The 20,022-nt window shown below is 36.9% G+C and overlaps 1 protein-coding gene across 1 annotated transcript in view; it reads right to left on the reverse strand.

The window, feature by feature from the left end:
* LOC107689543 (phosphatase and actin regulator 4A-like) overlaps nucleotides 1–20,022 on the reverse strand; it is a 72,615-nt gene that overhangs the window by 42,865 nt on the left and 9,728 nt on the right. Inside the window, exon 2 of the mRNA XM_016487563.1 lies at nucleotides 6,418–6,465. Within this exon, the coding sequence (XP_016343049.1) occupies nucleotides 6,418–6,430 (13 nt within the window). The 5' untranslated portion in view covers nucleotides 6,431–6,465. The remainder of the gene's footprint in view (nucleotides 1–6,417; nucleotides 6,466–20,022) is intronic.

Here is a 20,022-nt window from a genome sequence, read left to right on the forward strand (position 1 = left end):
TTCAATTGCCAAGGTGTCCGTTGAGGGTTGACTGTATAAAAACAGCTCGTGCTGCAGTGTATTTGTTTTGTTCTATCGTATCTATCATATGTTGTTGCCTTATTAAAAAATATGCTACACTAAAAAAAAAAAATATATATAAATTCTATATTTATTTCAATGAGGGAAAAAAACTTCACTGGTATCGGATCGGAATCGGTATCGGAGGCAAAAAAGGCGGATCGGAGCATCCCTAATCAAAAGTGGCATTTATAATTAATAATCTTATGAACATTTTATTCATCAAAGAATCCTGAAATAAAATGTTTCATGGTTTCCACAAAAATATTTAGTAGCACAACTGTTTTCAACATTGATAACAATCAGAAATGTTTCTTGAGCAGCAAATCAGCATATTAGACTGATTTCTGAAGATCATGTGACACTGAAGACTAGAGTAATGATGCTGAAAATTCAGCTGCGCATCACAGCAATAAATTACATTTTAACAGATATTCACAATATTTTTGTTTTTATTGTATATTAATCAAATAATAACTTCTTTCTAAAACATTAAAAAAATAGCCGAGTATGTGTACAGAGAGAGAGAGAGAGAGAAAAGAGGTAAATCAAAAAGAACTATGTCAAGCAGTTACATTAAAACCCTCTGGAGAAGGGAGTTCTCCACACAGGACATGATCTGAATGTGTGGGAGTCTGGGATCAGAGAGATGAAGCACTAAGATGGAGGAGGACAGAAAATCAAAGCTGGCTGCGTTTAGTGCCAGTCAGAGCCAGGTTTTGCAGTGAAACACTCTCACACACACACACACACACACACACACACACACACACACAGACACAGACACAGACACAGACACACAGCACCAGCGCAGTGCTCGGATAAACTCATTTAAGCTGTCAGCAGACAAAATCCAGACAAGGGCTGAATGAAGCAAGATAGATAAAACTGGTTCATTAAATAGGACACAAAACTTAACGTTACATGATAAATGCTCTTAGTGTATATAAACAACTAGTTTAAGTGTCAATTAAAAGATTTCCCAAGTATCCCAATAATGATGACAGAAATAAGAAAACCTCTACTGGTCTGAAGTTCAGATAAACAGAGCAGACAGTTTTATTCTGCCAGCGGAGCGTGTTAACAGCACTGCCCTTTAGAACACTCGAGACAGGGTCCAACTGCTCAACTTTCCCACAATCAGTTTAAACTGAGAAAGGGGAGAAACTTCCTTAGAGAAAATAAGATGTAGCAATTCTGCATCTCTTTAGTAATATCACACACACAAATGCTAGAGCAATTAAGGTTGGAAATCTCACTATTGAGCACTATAAATATATAAACAAACTATACCATGATTGCATGACTTCAATGTAACCAAAAGCTTCAGACAAACACATTCCCTGATAAATATCCACTATGCTCCTTTTGTGGTATTGTGGATAATTCTGACTGCATTATAATGTATTTTTAATTCATGACATAATAAATCTTATTGTGTAATGTATAATGTATTCGCATTCCTATAATGCATGTCTGAATGACTGCATACTGTGTATCAAAAAATAATAAATGAATGAATAAAATAAATAGATTTAGCATGCTTGCCTCAAAGACCTTTCCTCTTATAGCGTGAGCTGATCTAGTTAGCGATCATAGCTGTGTCAATTTCCTGTCTCGCATCCTTTTTGGTGCACAACGTCAATACGTTTTCGTGTTTTCCTTTTTCTTTAGTGTGTTATGTAGCTGTTTGTGCATGTATAGGATCTGCAAAGTTACAAAGCTCAAAGTGTCCCACAAAAGGAGTTTTTTTTTTTCTATCTAAAAGAGAAGGCTGGCTGAAACTTGCCTAAAACGCCCCAAACGATTTCCCCCAGACATATCTACATCAACACAAATATTTGCATAATGCCGCCCAAATGTATACGCAAAGAAAGAAGGCGTGGTTTCAAGTATGGCAGTAGTGTTGTTGCAGCTGCCATGTCGTGGAGACGTTGTGTGTTTCCATGCAAAAGCACTTTATTTGGCCTTCTGAAAGTGGACGATTAGGAATCAGTGGTTAAGATTTATTCACAACACTGTTCTGAAACAGTACAACCCAAATGTTCGAGCACATTTTACAGATGACAGTTTCCTGAACCTGAGAGAGCACAAGGCTGGCCGTGCACAAAGGCTGCTTCTAAAAAATGGGGCAATTGAAACTTCACTAGGACAATCTGGCGCTTCTGAATCAGAGCCTGTACGTAGGTTTTATTATTTGCTATTGACTGTTCAAATGCAGAGTTTTGTGACGTGTAGAGTAATGCATATTGTTTGTGGTTCTTACAAGTGCAGAGATGGAATTATGTTTACAAACATGGTATCCTCTGTTCTCCGCTTATAACTGGCGGCGAAAAGTGTGAAAGTGAAAAAAAAGTGAAAGTGACGTGACATGTGGCCAAGTATGGTGACCCATACTTGGAATTAGTGCTCTGCATTTAACCCATCCAAAGTGCACACACACAGCAGTGAACACACACACACCGTGAACACACACCCGGAGCAGTGGGCAGCCATTTTTTGCTGCGGCGCCCGGGGAGCAGTTGGGGGTTCGGTGCCTTGCTCAAGGGCACCTCAGTCGTGGTATTGAAGGTGGAAGAGAGCGCTGTACATTCACTCCCCCCACCTACAATCCCTGCCGGTACGAGACTCGAACCCACAACCTTTGGATTACAAGTCCGACTCTCTAACCATTAGGCCACGACTTCCCCCGTTCTGTTTCCCACAGACGTTCTGTTTCCCACTGGACGCTCAAGCAGAGCTGAAGCAGCATGCACCCGTTGTGCTTTCACACTGGCAGCGTTATGTGCAGCTTAGCACTCTGATACGTTCGGCTCAAGTCGCGCTTGCAAGTTGGTTCCAACCAATCGGCTTGGTCAAATGGATTTTCAGAATCTGACTCGAGCTCGAACATATACTGTATACGGTAAAACTGACAATATTTTTATCTCTCTTTATAATAGTTTTAATGTTAATGTTTAGTGTTTCAGGCAACCTCTGTAGTCCCATTTGACCTAGGGCTGGACAATAATTCAATATCAATATGTATCGCGATATTATTTTTTTCAATAACGGTGATATGATTTTTAAACACATTTCCGATATTTCGATATACATTACCAGTTTCCCATACATTTATTTATTTGTGCCGTTTGACTTCGTTGAATAAACATGAGCACTGCACGTTTCAAAATCATAATGCAGTGCGGGTGTTTTATATGAATGTATCTCTGAAGAGAACCGACTGTCTTCAGAAAAGTTTCGATGGCATTTTAATTTTTATCTGATAAAGTAGCGTTCGTGAGCGGAGCTGATTTGATTACAGCCGTTAATCGTGATATAAATTTTGGCCATATCGTCCAGCCCTAATTTGACCATTTGTTAGCAACTGCCTTTTCAAGACACAAGCTTAGAAAACAATAAAAATCACTAGTGGGGGATTACTGGAGTATTTTAAGTTGTATAATAAAATATTGTGAGCTTCTGGTAACCACAGACCTTATTTCAGGCTTTTAACCAAAACCCAGTAAAAGAAAAAAAAAACACACGGACAAGCCATTTTATTAAAACAGCAGAAACCAAATGACTTTTTTGAGGTGCAGCTGACTGTTCTTGCTGTCTCAGAAGGATCACAGATTAATTCAATGGAATCTGAACAATTACAATTCCCTTTTAGAGCATGGTGATACCAACATTGGGTTGATGGGAAACATGTCTACCAAATGTAATAATGTGACAACCCTGTAAGGCAGAGGCACTGTGCATCTTAAGTCATCAATAAATGTGAGAGAAACTTGTATATGTAGACTGTAAACAGGCCTAATTAAGAGCCTAATAAGCTCTACTGTTCTACAGTAACAGATACAGTAACTGTAATGCAGATGTAGGCTGGAAGCGCACAGGTTTCCACTGGCTCTTTTGTCTGCAGCAAAAGCCAAATAACTTACACCAGCGCCATCTGAAGGACACAGTGTGTTACTGAAATGTAATTCAATTCATGCAAATACAAAACAATTCATACAAACAATAAAATCATTAACTCAATGATTTCTGAAGGATCACGTGACACTTTATACTGGAGTAATGACTGATGGAAATTCAGCTCATGCAAGCAAAGCCGCTCGGGTAGACATTCTTCAGATTCTGGTAGCCCAAAATGAATATAACTGGCCCCCCAAAAAAAGACATTGGCTGAACCTCACTGCGGACAAATCAGCATGATCAAAAAATTTCAGTGAATTTATTTTTTCTTCAAATAACAACAAAGAGAGTAGGGGTGCGACGGATCTCAAAACTCACGGCTCGGATCATATTACGGATCTGAGTGACAGATCAGATCATTTTTCTGATGAGCAAAAAAAAATGGTTCTTCATTATTTATAGAAAATTTCAAGGATGCACCGATACCACTTTTTCCAGTACTCGCCCGATACCGATACTTTTATTTTAGGTACTTGCCGATACCGAGTACCGATACCGATATTTTTCTTGCATTTGTACATTTTTTAAATATTGGGTACAGAAACCAAAAGAGTATGTATAATGTTAGTTGGTTAACTTCATTTATCAATTTTTCCAGTACTCGCCCGATACCGATACTTTTATTTTAGGTACTTGCCGATACCGAGTACCAATACCGATATTTTTATTGCATTTGTAAATATGCTTTTGTAGACACAACATTGTCTATCTGGATCCCTGTTCTTTCCCTATCTGCTGTCCTGATATCTCTCTCTCTGATCCGACACTGAGGACAAGATTCACTGGAAGAAATCAGGCTAATACAGGTAAGTAAATCCTATCAAGGAAATCTCTTGGACTATTTCCAGCAGAAACTCCTGTAAGTACTTCCTGGTATAATCCCTGAATATAACTTTCATCACTAACAAATAGTATCAACAAATACAATGGTATTCTAATGCTTTTCGAATAAAATGGGACATAATTTTAAATTATGCTGTGGAAAATGAATTTAAGTACAAATATATATTTATATAAATAAAAAGAGCATAAAATAGTAATTATGAAATAATTAACAAAATGCTGTCTACAAAGGTTTTAGATTAAGCATGTCACACCGGAGAAAATACTCTATGGATGACTCATATAACACGGGTGTATCAAACTAGTAGAAATCCTTTGTAACATTATAAATGTCTTTACTGTCACTTTTGATCAACTGAATGTATCCTTGCTCAAGAAAAGTATTGATCTTATTAACAAGAAACGTTTAAACAGTAGTGGAAATATTGAATTATGATGTGGTAATATGAAGTATAATCCCATACCACCACTGTAGCATGATACTGATACAGCACAGATCTTCATCACATGGGAACTGATCTGCTGTTGAATGTTCTCTAAACTCAAGACAATGCAATCTGGCTCTTCAGTGGACAGATTTTTTTGGTATAGACAACGGATTTCTATGTATAAATAAATAGTTCTTAGAGTACACAGGCATTTATGGGGAGCAGTTTTACATGCTCATATGTGCTGTTGCCTATACACATAACACAAAATCCGAAGGAAAAAACAGTCAGTACCAACAAACCCTAAAGGAGGCTTTGATTTTTAAACGTCCCTCATTGTTATCAGAGAAAAGCACTTGACCTTCAATGGTAGACAACAGATATTTACCCTAGTGCTCAGCCGGCAGACACTGAAGAGCAGTAAACTAACGTTTTCTACCTGATGAGGCAGTCTCCTCTTCTACAGAGTTACTCTCTTTGTCCATAAAGGTGAAATTCCCCACATAAAAGCGAAGGTACACCATGGCAAATGAAAGCACTGAGTTTCACCTGTGGGTGTGTCGACTGGGCAAAGCGTGATCATATTTCACTCGATATCCAACACACCTATGCGTCACATGGCCAACCTCCTTTATGAGGCTAACGTTCCTTACGAGCTCAGTGACATTATAAAACAAACTTAACAGAGGATCACTGATTCAACTCTACAATCAAGAATAAAACCAAACATTGGACTGAAACAAATAGTCTAATTGCTAACTAACTTGCTAACTGCTACACTCTAAAAAATGCAGGGTTGTTTCAACCCAACTTTGGGTCAAATATGGACTAACCCAACTTTTGGGTTCAAAATTTAAAGTAAAAATTTAACCCAACAGCTGGGCTAGTCCATATTTGACCCAAAGTTGGGTTGAAACAACCCAGCACTTTTTAGAGTGTAATAATCAATAATGAAAATGAGCAAAAACTAATTTTGTTAATGATTAGTGAAGTCTTTGAATCTTGGTCAAGACTTGGAGTATCCAATTAATCTGAGCCAGTTCCATCTGCATGAACCCTGAATGATGACCACTGTGACCAATCACAGATATTTCTTTAGCCTTTTTGACATAATCCACCCGCTTACCTCGGTTTTCCATTCCTGCGTCAAGATCACAGCAGCAGGTAGAGGTTCCTGAGGAAATAAGAGATGGATTGCTTGATTAGCAACAAACACTATATAATTTCCCCAACACAATGGCTGCAATGTATTTTAAAGGTAGGTTAAATCTGACAATGAATGACACCGCGAGGAGCCATGAATGAAGCAAGTAAAGGGTTAATGTACAGACAGCGCACCATCACAATATAAACTGCAACAACACAGCAGAAGGTATCAGCCTGAAGGGCTTTATTTTAGGTTAATGACCAGAGGACTATATAATCCCATATATTACACGGCTACTTACCAAATAAATAAATGGACATTAAACATTGATTCTACATGTTTTGTTCCATTTGATTATGTGTGGAGTGACACAAGTCATGAAGCAATGTAGGCGTCTTGTGAATGCAGCGATTGACCAATCATGCTTAAGTATCCCATGTAATAACTACAGTCCTTTACCTGGTAAAACCAACAAAACATACCATGTCTTATTAGGGCTGGGCGATATAGCTAAAAAATGTATTAATGATATAACGTTTCATATCGTTCGGTATCGATAATTATTGACATTTTTTATAGAAAAACAATGACAAATGATAAACCTAGTAAGTTGCAAAAAAATATATTTTACATAGCCCCATAGTCACCATACAGGTCTTTTTGCATGCAAGAATTAAATAATTTAGTAGGAGGTTTGGGAATCGAAAAGCTATTCCAATTCAGAAATCAGATCAGATGCGTAAGGTCAGGAATCAAATTACTTGTTATAAAATTACATTTCGATTCTGCTTCTCGATTTCTGTATGCGCATTTATTGTGATTTCAAAAGATTCAACTGCAAGAAGACGAAATAGAACTCACTTCTGCACTCGCGCGCTGTTTTGTGCTGCGCGCGCACACACACACACACACGTACAAAGCGCACGCACAAAAGCCGCCTCTTATATACGCGAACACTGGACTGAGCTCTCTTTCTCGCATTCTTACACATTCGAATGGACAAATACACACAGAATTATATCAAAATATCCCATAAATACAATTGGTTATGTCTTAAGTGAACGTAAAGAGCTGAGAAAGAAAACAAGGGTGTATTGGATCCGTGCATTGACAGCAGCCGCTGCCGCCAGTCAATGTTAATCAAAGAACAAAAGAAAAGAAAGTGACTGAATCACTTTTGTAACCTCAGTTTATATTTTATTTGCCTGTTGTTCGGCGCTGACTACTGTAATGGCAACGTGCATCTGAGTATGTGATTATTTTGGAGATGCGTTCCAATATAATTTATCCTTATTTAGGGTATAGGCCTATTCTATTTTGAGCTGCAGTTTAATAAAAGTTAAACAGAAAAAAGACATTAAATATTTCTGAATATTTATTTAAACAGACTGTACAATGATGAAAAAATACAAACATGACAGGTATAATTAAAATACGCAAATTCCTTCAGCGCACATTTCAGTGCAATATTTTTACAGAATTTTTAAACCGTGTATACAATATAATTATGTTTAATTAAGAGATATAGCACTATCAATTCTTAATTCATTTGCAACAAAACTATAAAGTTTTGTTGCAAACGGATGAAGACATTAGTAGGCTTCTCAGCTCGCCCCTCAACATGCATGCGTTTGGAGTTTTGGCAGCCCAACACTGAATATTATATTGTGGCCATTGTATTTTGATTAATAAAATTAAAATTATAAAAATTACAATACAAAAATGAAATTTAAATTACCCTGCTTCTAAGTAAATAAAGCAGTTATTTTTATTTCGTTCAAAACGAGCCAAAAGAGACCTCCGAACTAGTAGGCTACCAGAAAGGAAAAAAAAAAACGTAATGTTTTTGCTCAGAATTAGTTTTTAATCCCTGCATGATTTTCGTCATACATGATAAATATCAAATACGTTATAGCTTGACTACAAGTTTAAAAACAAAGCTGCAATTGTTATAATTAAGGAAATTAAACTTACCATCATGAAATGTGTCTACACATGTGATAATGCCAAAAAGAAAGAGAAACATGGAAAATAGGCATATTTTATTCAAGACATTATTATATGATTATATTACATTATTATATATTATATATATTACAATCACCGCCAGAATGTCCAACTTCACCATGATGAACTTAAAATTGGGTTCTATTATTTTTCCTCAACGGTTCTCCTCACAAAATGAAATTCATTTCAAACACAAATTTGATAAGAACAGAGTGGAAATTATTAGAAAGACAAAAATAAAAGCAAAGCTAATGTTTTGAACTTAAAATTGGGTTCTATTATTTTTCCTCAACAGTTCTCCTCACAAAACGAAATTCATTTCAAACACAAATTTTTATAAGAACAGAGTGGAAATTAGCAACACCAACAGCAAAGCTAATGTTTTTTGTTAGTTTAAGCACAAACTAAGAAGAGTAAAACCAAACTTTGTGGCAATTATTAAGACCAAACTGAACATGGTGTGTGTTTATGGTGCATGTCGGCAACGTTGTCTCGGCGGGGGCGGGTGGGACTTAGGTAGACGATATTATCGGATATCGCGATATTTTTAAAGGCGATTATTGATAAGATATTTTTGACATATCGCCCAGCCCTAATATGCAGATTAAATAGGTCTTAAGGAAACTTTTGTCTTGTCTGCCGAGGCCATAGGAGGGCACAATGAGCAAAATAATGCAGCGTATTTAAATCGTCAACGCAAGGAAGTAACTCTATAAAAAACAAATTGCATCACGTCTAAATTAACTCAATAAAAATCAAATATAATTTCGTAAATTGCATAAACAATTATGAACAAAACAGCATCATGTATGCATTGCTTAATACAAAGAGCCAAAGTGCCATTCACACAGATTGCATTTAAAAACATATGAGACGCAGTGAAAAGGAATAAACCTCCACAAATTTGTGATGTGTTTTCTAAAAGATTAAACTGTTTTAACTTTGCATGGCTACATCTCTTGTGTGACAAGAGTGCAGCAGTCATATTTGTCCGTCTAGAAAATGCACTGAATATGCGTTCTGTGAGAATGGCTTGGTTTCGGTTTTAACCTAATCAAGATCTTCTCCGCATTGAGCTTCTATATTTCTCTAATAGTTTGAATGAATAGCGTAGCAGCGGCACATCTCGTGGGCTAGACTAACACACAGGGCTGCACAATTAATCAAATTTCTAATCGAAATTACAATTATGGATGCCACAATTACGTAATTGTTCAAAGTAGCAATTAATCGTTCAAAGTCTACTTATGTTATTCTGCATGCTTAAGATGAGTTTTTTTCTTTCTACATGTTATCTTAAGGGTTTTTCGCATTTTAGTATAACATTACAATACCATTCATATTTTTACTTTTTATAATTTAAAGAAGAAACCAATCCGATGTATATTTCATATTTGAGGCTTAATACTATAGAAAAGCACTAAAGGTTTTTCAGTTAGAGTGTTTTCAGCTTGTTTATTTTCATATAAAAATACGGCATGCAGTTGCATCAAACAATGGTATAAACATCATTCAATGAAAATTGTGATATTCGCAATTAATAATCGCAATTACAATTTCAAGGGAATAATCGACAATTATGATTTTTGTCATAATCGTGCAGCCCTACTAACAAAACATTAAAATGCAACAACATCATCAACGCATCTCACGCTCCCTGATGCACACCTAACATTCAAATGCAAATGTTTATTTTAAATTTGATTAATATTCATTCTTTATTCACAATCTCATCACGTGTTCGTGTTTGTGTGTGCTGTCTGCGTCACTCATAGCACGTACCTATATCATACGCTATATCGAACATTTTTTCTATCATATGTAAAATATTTTTAAAATAGAAAAATTTAGATATAAAAAATTATGCCAGTAACTTTTTTTTTTTTTTTTTTTACATCCTAGATGTTTTTGCCACTTTATTAAACTCCAGAAAACTTAATATGCATTAATTACTACACACATGCATTCACATTGTACACAGTAAAGCCCAATTTATACTTCTGCGTCGAACCTACGCCGTAGCCTGACGTGCACCTCTCCAAAAATCTAACGCAGACCGCAAGCGCTGTGATTGGTCTGCTAGAACCCCTCCCTCCGTATGCACTTGAGTTTTGTGTGTGTTTATGTGTACTTTAATATATTTTAATGTTACACCTTCTTATATAAAATAAAACAAAGCAAAGAACAAGTGTCTTATCATTTATTATACTACATAGCATTATACATCAGTAGTTGTTCGCGACAAACAATGTTGATCTGCCGTGGTACAATTCCTGAAAAGGAATTGAAAAGAAAGTATGCCATCTTCTCCTGTTCCGTTGTTGTCTCCTTTTTGTAGTTTTAAATAATGATTTGATATTTATTTGCCGCCGTCACGGCTATAATGCTTCTCCGACGAGCCGATTCTTCTTCGGCTTTTGCCGTGGTACTGTGGGTTACACCAGCAACATGCCCGTGGACACTGCAGACTAGCGGTTTGCATGTGTACTGCACGTTGACTAGTATAAATCAGCCTTAAGGTACACATATTTGCTAAAGCATGTCTAAATTGTTATGAATAATCACAAATTGTGGTTAAATCATCGTACCTGTAGACTCTTATGTACAGTAACTGCATATGAAGATATTAACTGTTTTTTTTTGGACAGGATAATGTCTTACTAAGCAGCACAGTACTTATTCAGGGTATAAAATTTTCCTGTTTATTACTGTGAAGCTGCTTTGAAATAATCTGTATTATAAATAAGCGCTATATAAAAAAAAAAAAGGTTACTTGACTTGCATATTTCTTACAGCACAAAACTACGCTAACAATAAACATAATTCAGGAAGTGTTGCCGATTCCTTAACTGGCTTAATTGTGCCTTAAAGGGTTAGTTCACCCAAAAATGAAAATTCTGTCATTAATTACTCACCCTCGTGTTGTTCCAAACCCGTAAGACCTTCGTTCATCTTCGGAACACAATTTAAGATATTTTTTATGAAATCTGAGGGCTCTCTGACCCTCCCATAGACAGCAAGGTAACTACCACGTTCAAGGTCCAGAAAAGTACCAAGATGATCGACAAAGTAGTCCGTGTGACATCAGTGGTTCAACTGTAAAGTTACGAAGCTACGAGAATACTTTTTTGCGCAAAGAAAACAAAAATAACGACTTTATTCCACATTTTCGTCTCTACTGCATTACTTGTGGACACGCGTTCACGACAGTATCATGACGCGAGTGTGTGGCGGCGCCCAGCGTGATGACGTCATTACGCCGGATCTGATTCTGGGTCAGCGCCACCACACGCTTGCGTCCACTGATGTCACATGGACTACTTTGTCGATTATCTTGGTACTTTTCTGGACTTAAATTGTGTTCCGAAGATGAACGAAGGTCTTACGGGTTTTGAATAACACGAGGGTGAGTAATTAATGACAGAATTATCATTTTGGGGTGAACTAACCCTTTAAGATAATCATTCCCAAACACTCCTAAACACAAATATTTTTTACACAACACAGATTTTTAAAATTATCCAAGTTAAGTGAATAAGTTAATTAAATTGTAGTGGTTTTTCTGCATGTTTTTGTGTTACTGTATCAGACTGGCTCAATTCTTGAACTGTTATGTGCCTTTCCACCGAACAAAAGGGGGTTTCAGACTGGAAAGATCAATTCAGCTCTGGCTGTAAAAAACTGCTGGTCTCAAACGGCACAGGGGAGCAGTGGGTGCAGAAATGATGCTGTCTATGGCAGTCTCGTTGAACAATGAAATAACCTTGCACTGCATTACTCTCTATGTCTAAATATATAAAACTGCAAGAGAAAGAGAGAGAGATGCAATGTGCAAGAGCGAATGAATCATCAGGTTAGGTTTCAATAGCAGCAAAGACAGAACAGAATATCAAGAGTTGATGAGAGCTGCCGGTACACATCAATCACACCGGCACTTTAAACAGAATTACAGAAGTGACACACTGCCTACAAAAACACAAGTGTTTGTTTTCAGACTGGTTATAGTCAGGTAAACAACATGTACTGTAGGAGAGTTACGTTATCATTCATTTCCCAAGTCTGTGTAAACACATGGCGAGTTCATCTGGCAGAGCACTAGGGCTGGGCTGACAAAATCGATTTCTCAATCATAATCGATTCTCATTTTTTTGAACCAACATCGATTCTTAAATCTCAAGAATGGATGGTTTAATCTAAGACATTTTCCACTGATGCCTGAACAAAACCTCATTAAAATGTTATTTGTAGTACACCTTCCATCCAATAAATCACGGTAAACTTTGTGTATAGTTAATTTTGATATGAAACAAAATCTCCTCAATCACCTCAATTCAAGTAGCAGCGAGGAGCGCACATGAACCGATCATCTCTTCCTCTTTTCTACTAGTTATAGTACAAAATGAACTTGAATGAGGTGTTGAAAGAAACAGAACAACTTACTGAAATGTATCGTGTCATGTAATCACTATCAGTGTGTAAACAATGCCACGTACACATTACATTTAACTCAGGAAAGCCATTCAACATCCAGTGTGTTAGACAGACAGTGAGCTAGACATATTAACTCTTGAAAGCTGTATTTTTTCCTTTTAAATATATGCACCGTTACATAGGTATTCATTATATTTTTACTTAAAGGGTTAGTTCACCCAAAAATGAAAATTCTGTTATTAATTACTCACCCTCATGTTGTTCCAAACCCGTAAGACCTTCGTTCATCTTCGGAACACAATTTAAGATATTTTTGATTAAATCTGAGGGCTCTCTGACCCTCCAATAGACAGCAAGGTAACTACCACGTTCAAGGTCCAGAAAATTACCAAGATGTTTGACAAAGTAGTCCGTGTGACATCAGTGGTTCAACTGTAAAGTTACGAAGCTACAAGAATACTTTTTTGCACAAAGAAAACAAAAATAACGACTTTATTCCACATTTTCGTCTCTACTGCATCATTTTGGACTATAACTATACACTGCGTTCATGACAGTACCATGACGCGAGCGTGTGGCGGCGCCGGCACTGACCCAGTTCCAGCGTGATGACGTCATTACGCCGGATCTGGGTCAGCGCCACCACACGCTCGCATCATGATACTGTCGTGAACGCGCGTCCACAAGTAGAGACGAAAATGTGGAATAAAGTCATTATTTTTGTTTTCTTTGTGCAAAAAAGTATTCTCGCAGCTTCGTAACTTTAATTAATGACAGAATTTTCATTTTTGGGTGAACTAACCCTTTAACTTGATGTCTTCATTAATTAATCTGTTTAAATCTCATCTGCCATGAAAACAACCACTGTTTAAATGTTTATATTTCAACAATGAATTCGAGAATAACCAATCATATGATTGAAAAGTTATTACAAAAACTGATGTAAATGTGAAACTTAAATGTTTGTATACAAATCAGTAGGGCTGGGTATCGTTCAAAAATGTTCGATATTGATACTGATACCTTGACTTCAATACCGGTTCCTGAACAATACTTTTTTCGATACCAATTTTATGAAATCAATTTTAACAAGATTACATTATCTAAATCTGTTATAGGCTACATTTACACTAGTGCGTGTTCGTTTTAAAACGATCATCTCTTCCTCTTTACTACTAAATGATACACCTTCCATCCAATAAATCACGGTAAACTTTGTGTGACAGCTTCCAGCGCTGTCTGTCTGTGTTCTCTCTTCCACGATCGCTGTTTTGAGTCATTTCAGCAACATTACATGGCCAAAACACATATTAAATGGCAATCAGAAGTTATTGAAACACTCGATGGTGGTTTAAAGAAAGTTTTAAGTAAAAGCGGAATATAAATCTTATTTATTGTCTTATGTAGCATGATGTGTGCATAAATGATCATGTAACACGCGTTTTCGGACGTGTAGTATGAACGGACTTCTGCATATGATCGGAGCTCCACGCAGCTCCCGTGCTACTCTCTCCATTGGAAATTAATGACTTCCGTCGTTTGTCGGAGATAGTGGAAAGCTGGCTTGAAACGCAGTGGAAACACCAGTATGACGAAGATCGTTTTCATTTAAAAAAAAAAAACGTACTAGTGTAAATATAGCCTTACATCTAAGGGGGCTGGGACACATTCGCACTACAGCCTCACGTGTGAGCCACATCTCTTGAGTGTAACCGGTGTAAACTAGTAGGTGTGTAAACTGATCGGTGTATTACAGAACCACGAGAGCTATAGAGAGCAGACTGCTCCGTACGCGTTCAAATCGCACTCGCAGATGTCAAACGCTGATCGATCTGCGCCGCGCCACTACTAGTCGAACACTAGTGCTGCAGGCTTATTGGCTCACTGACGCTGATGAGATTACCCCTTTGGTATCGAAATTTGGTACCAAACGACGAGAAGTTTTTCGATACTCGATGGTATCGCGGCAATTCGGTCGGTGCCTAAAAAGTATCGAACTCGATACCCAGCCCTACAAATCAGTTTTAATTTGAATATTAATTATTATATCTAAAAACTAGGGCTGGGCGATAAAACGATAAGCATAATTATCGCTATATAATTAAATTAAATAAAACGGGGTTCCTGTGGCTCAGTGGTAGAGCATTGCGTTAGCAGCGCAAAAGGTCGTGGGTTCAATTCCCAGGGAACACACATACTGGTATAAAAAAATAAATAAAAAAATGTATAGCCTGAATGCACTGTAAGTTGCTTTGGATAAAAGAATCTGCTAAATGCATAAATGTAAATGTAAAACGATAGCACGAGTTGGATAAATGTTCGATATAATGTTTAAGCGCCAAAAGCAGAAGGAATCAGTGCTACTCATTTGAGCCGCGCCACACAGAGCATTTATCCGTGCGACTCAAGAGTTCAAATGGCAGCGCAGCGCGAGCTCACAACAGCAGATGCGTTTACTCGTGACCACTAAACAGCGCTGTGAGATTCAGCGTGAAGCGCTTGAATTCAGAGAAGAACACAAATTAATCTGTGATTTAAACTAGTTTAAAGGCAGATGAAACAGCGCTGACAAGCAGGAGAAACACGGTGCACAACGAGACAGTCAGGAAACTTTTCAATCTACAATTCGCCATCATTTACCAAGGATTTACCAACTGGCAGGGTTCCCTTCATAGTTTACAGCATTTGTTTTTCCTTGAGAAAAACTAAATGAATCAATATCAAATAAAATGTAATTAAATATTGAATTGTGAAATCTGTGTAAATACCCAGACACAACGAACACTGCAAGATCAGGCTCTGGCTGCTGAATGTGAGTCATTTATAGTCTTAAAGAGGTACCATAAATATAACTGCCAATGAAGCTCCAATAAAAATAAATAAATAAATAAATAAAATATTATTTAATAATAATAATTATATTATACAATTATTATTAACATTCTAAAAAATATTTTTTAAGTAGAATTATTTATAATAGCAAATATTATTTTTTAAATATTAAACAAAATACATTACATTGGGATATGCTGTTAAATTGGTACAAATTTACTCACAGAGTCATATAAGTAAGCAATTACATAAGCCATGATGGTGGCTATGAATATAACTGAACATGTCAACAACTTTAGGAATCTGTTTGTAAAGTGCCATTTCTGGCTCATAATAGCAACCAAAACAATGTAATGGTGAGGCTTCACTGCTGACACAATCCACTGATAATGAACGGCTGTAAATTATTAGCTGACTTTTACTAGAGTAAAGGTGATTGCAGTTGCTTGTGTTTTTCTTTTTTTTTTTCCTTTCTTCAACAGAAAGTTAACCATTTTGTTTTACCTATAACTGAAGAGCTGAATTCATTCAGAAGTGTCTCTAGCTGCGTTTCCATTACCCTTCAAATTGCGCAAATTGAAATTGCGAATTGAAAATATGCCTAATGGAAACGCGTCAATTTCGCAAAAACACCCATGTATCGCAAAAAAGTTTTTACGCTTGCATGAGGTGGTTTTTTAGGCAATTCGAAAAAGGAATATTTTGCGAAACTGCAATGGAAACGTTTTTTTCGCATTAACAGGTCACATGGCGTACGTAAAAAGTCATATGATCATTCCTCAATGTACTATAACCTCCAAGAAACACTTAATATGTGGCTGGTCTCAAGTATAAGGGGCTTTCCCTGCCATTAATGCTTAGACTATTTACACTGCACACGTCTGCGGTGCGTTACGGCGCCAAAACGGCCACCGGAGCTGATCGCGGCCACTCTAGTCTAGTCGACGCTTGTGTTACCAGCCGCGCCACGGCACGTCCCAGAAGCTGCTCTCTGCGCTGCTTCTGTCAAGATACACGCATACGCCTCCTTCGATTAAATATAATGGCTGGGGTAGCCAAAATCCCATCAAAATCCGTTGCCATGACTTATCGCGAGAGGAAAAAATTACGTTTTAGTTGCATAACATCGGTTAATGGAAACGCCGTCGTTTCATAATACTTTTTTATCAACATTTATAAAATACCGCCAAAGTTTTGCGCAAACGCGCCTTCTGAAACGCTGCTGCTTTGAATCAGCACATGTACAGTATGCATACTGTCTGTTTCTAGTGTGCTCTTGGGCCTCCACTAATAAGCCTCTTTAAACAGAACGTCGCTCTCCGTTCTCTTCCCTGTACAGCTGGAGCAGCATTAAGCACCGGACTAATGTGCACTATGAACCCTGGGACAGCAGATGTGAAATAACTCCTTGCTCCCAGAGCAGGATCAAGGATAACAGATCTAATCTAGATCCTTCATCGGCACAAGCTGATTGAAGTGTCACACTGTCACCAGGCCAGCTCAGCTACTGCCTCACATGTGATCAAGATGAGCAGACATGTCTAGAGGCAATTCAATCACATACTGAGTTTCATTAGAAGTGCTGCATTACCGGTTGTATAAATGTACAACCATAACATCAATGTTGCCAGTGACAAAAAAGGAACATTTCATGTGACTCCATAAAAGTATTTACATCATCATACTGTCAGTTAAAAATATATATTATTTAAGCTTTAAAGTTGTCCTTCCAATGCAGGTGTTTCTATAAGTGAGGTGGAAAGAAATCCACTGTTGATAGAAATGCTGTTCACTTGGCTGATCATGAAAAGCTCATACCGAGAAGTCAGAAACCTCATTTGCATGGATGGTTTGAGGATCAGTCATCAACAGTGAAAAAGGATGTGCCAACCATGCATGACAATGTAATAATAGCAAAACAAACAGATGCAATCCGCCACTATCTTTACTCTATAGCATTCCAGCAGTCATTAACAAGGGGCAAAGAGAAAGTAAAAAATAAATAAATAAATTATCAATTGACCACTGACTATACTCAAAACTAGACTTTTCTGAAGATAATGTGAGTGGTGCTTATCAACGCAAAAGTTTGACATGATAATACTCTATAATAAAACAATCTATGAGGCTCTCCTTCCACATGTAATTTGGACGATTTTGGTGACTTTATGGTGGGGCAGGTGAAAGTCTCATCTACCCCACCTCTACAATCTGTACAAGCTGAGACATCATTCAAGTGTGTAGCACAGATGAAATAAAGTTAAATGTTTCCTCTTCAATCCCACTCTCCGCTTTGACCACACACAGCTGACATGTTTACCTGCTGTAGACAATGACACAAAGCTATTCTGCAAGTTTTATAAAGGTAAATTTAAAACTTTAAGACCTTTTTAAGACCAAGTAAAGAAAATGTAAGGAATAAATCAAAGGGAAAAGAACACACCAATATGTTCTCTTAATGTAAAAGTAAACACAAGCAAACACAAAAATAAAGCAGGTAAAATTATACAAGATTTTTTTTTTTTAATTAACAAATGATAAAAAATCCAAAATCTTTCTGGTAAAATCTAAACAAGTCCCTGAATGAGCTTACTTTATAATAAAGTTTTCTACTTGCATTACAACTGGGACATTCCAGTCCACCTCATTATTCAACAAGGAAGTAAGCGGTTTTCTGTGACTGTGCGAGACTTCCGTACCATTAGCCGCTATAGGGAAATAACAAGAAGAATATCAAAGTGCAGTAAACGGTAAAACTGTATGCGCTACAAATCAGTGTGCTTATAATTATGACAATGCATTACAATAATATGGTAAAAAATACAAATTTGCCGTTTAAAGCAGCATAACGAGCAGTTTTGTACAGTGGACGTGAATGACATGGAAACAAATTTACAGAGGAAGATATTCATTTTTTGCAGTGCATGCAATATTTAATGCCACAACTTTATGAATGTAAGATTTTCTGCTCTGATTTAAGACCTTTTGAAGCCTTAAATTGTGGAAAAGACAATCAAGACTTTTTAAGCCATTTTTAAGACTTACAGAAACCCTGGACACAAAATGCACCAGTTGGAGAAGCACTAATTAAACATCAATACAAATATGTGACGATTCAAATCGGTTGAGATGTTAAACGAATCACGATACAGTTATCCTAAATCTAATTTTGTAAAAAAAAAAAAAAAAAATATCTCATCGTGAGTTGAGTGAATCATTACATCCCTATCACTGTGTCAAAGATTTCAGTCCTACAACATTTTTTGGTTTGCCAAAATTGTGGTGCATCACTAGAGTTAAGCCCAAAGTATACCATGTTTTTTTTTTCATGCACCTTCTCTAGTGCATGTACTAAGTGCACAGCTGAACGAATAGCTTTTCAAAGTAAAGCCTAGTGTGTGTGCACAAGTTTCATCCTTGTCCAGTGTCTACTGTTGTTGCATCTCCAGTAGTTTGTTGCTGTTGTTCAGTTTCTTTTTTACTGTAAAACAACAAGCCAAGGCAATGTTGTCACCTTGTCGACAAATTAGTGAAAAAAAAAAATTCAAGGTGCATATGCAAGTTGAGTAGACGAGGTTAGAAACATCTGGCTGCACTCATACTGTGCTAAAAATTTAAATTTACATCACATGCACTTTACGCATAAAAATAGTATACTTTAAAGTATACTTTAGGCTTTAAAATTGAATGTAAGCGACAAAAACTGAAACACACAAGACATGATATTTCTGCACATAAAAAAGAACTTGACAGAGACGTGAACGGTCATTCAGAAATAAAGAGATTAATCACTCTTTCTTTCTGTAGCTTTGACATGAGGGTAAACATAAACATAAATACAACAAAAAAGTGCAGATGGAGCACAGAATTAAGATGGTAGCCACTTTGTAAGGCACAAGGTTTATCCAGTTTCATCAAACTGGTTTGGTGGCTCCTGAACACTGTTCACAGTTATGAAGAAATGCAGCGCCGCTGAAGTTATTTTGAATAGTACATGCTCACGGAGGGCATGTTAAGACAAATGACCTCCGAGGAAAACCGACTGTAAAAGGTCTGTGCTTTGACAATCCCCTGCCAGCCCAGCCCATATTCAAATAAAAGCAGCCTTGCTTTAAAATGCTTTGATCTATATTTAAAAACCGCCAATGTGGCTTTTAAAACTCAGGCAAGTACAAATGAACAGAAACTCACGCTAAAATCATTCAATAATTAATCAAAGTCCATTATAATATATATTTCTATTTTTACAGTAAGCAAAGCAATAAAATTATCCACACCAGCATTATGTACACTAGCATTCCTGCAGCTTTGTAC

Source organism: Sinocyclocheilus anshuiensis, unplaced genomic scaffold, assembly GCF_001515605.1.
Source record: "Sinocyclocheilus anshuiensis isolate Anshui unplaced genomic scaffold, SAMN03320099.WGS_v1.1 scaffold369, whole genome shotgun sequence".
NCBI classification, from domain to species: Eukaryota; Metazoa; Chordata; class Actinopteri; order Cypriniformes; family Cyprinidae; genus Sinocyclocheilus; species Sinocyclocheilus anshuiensis.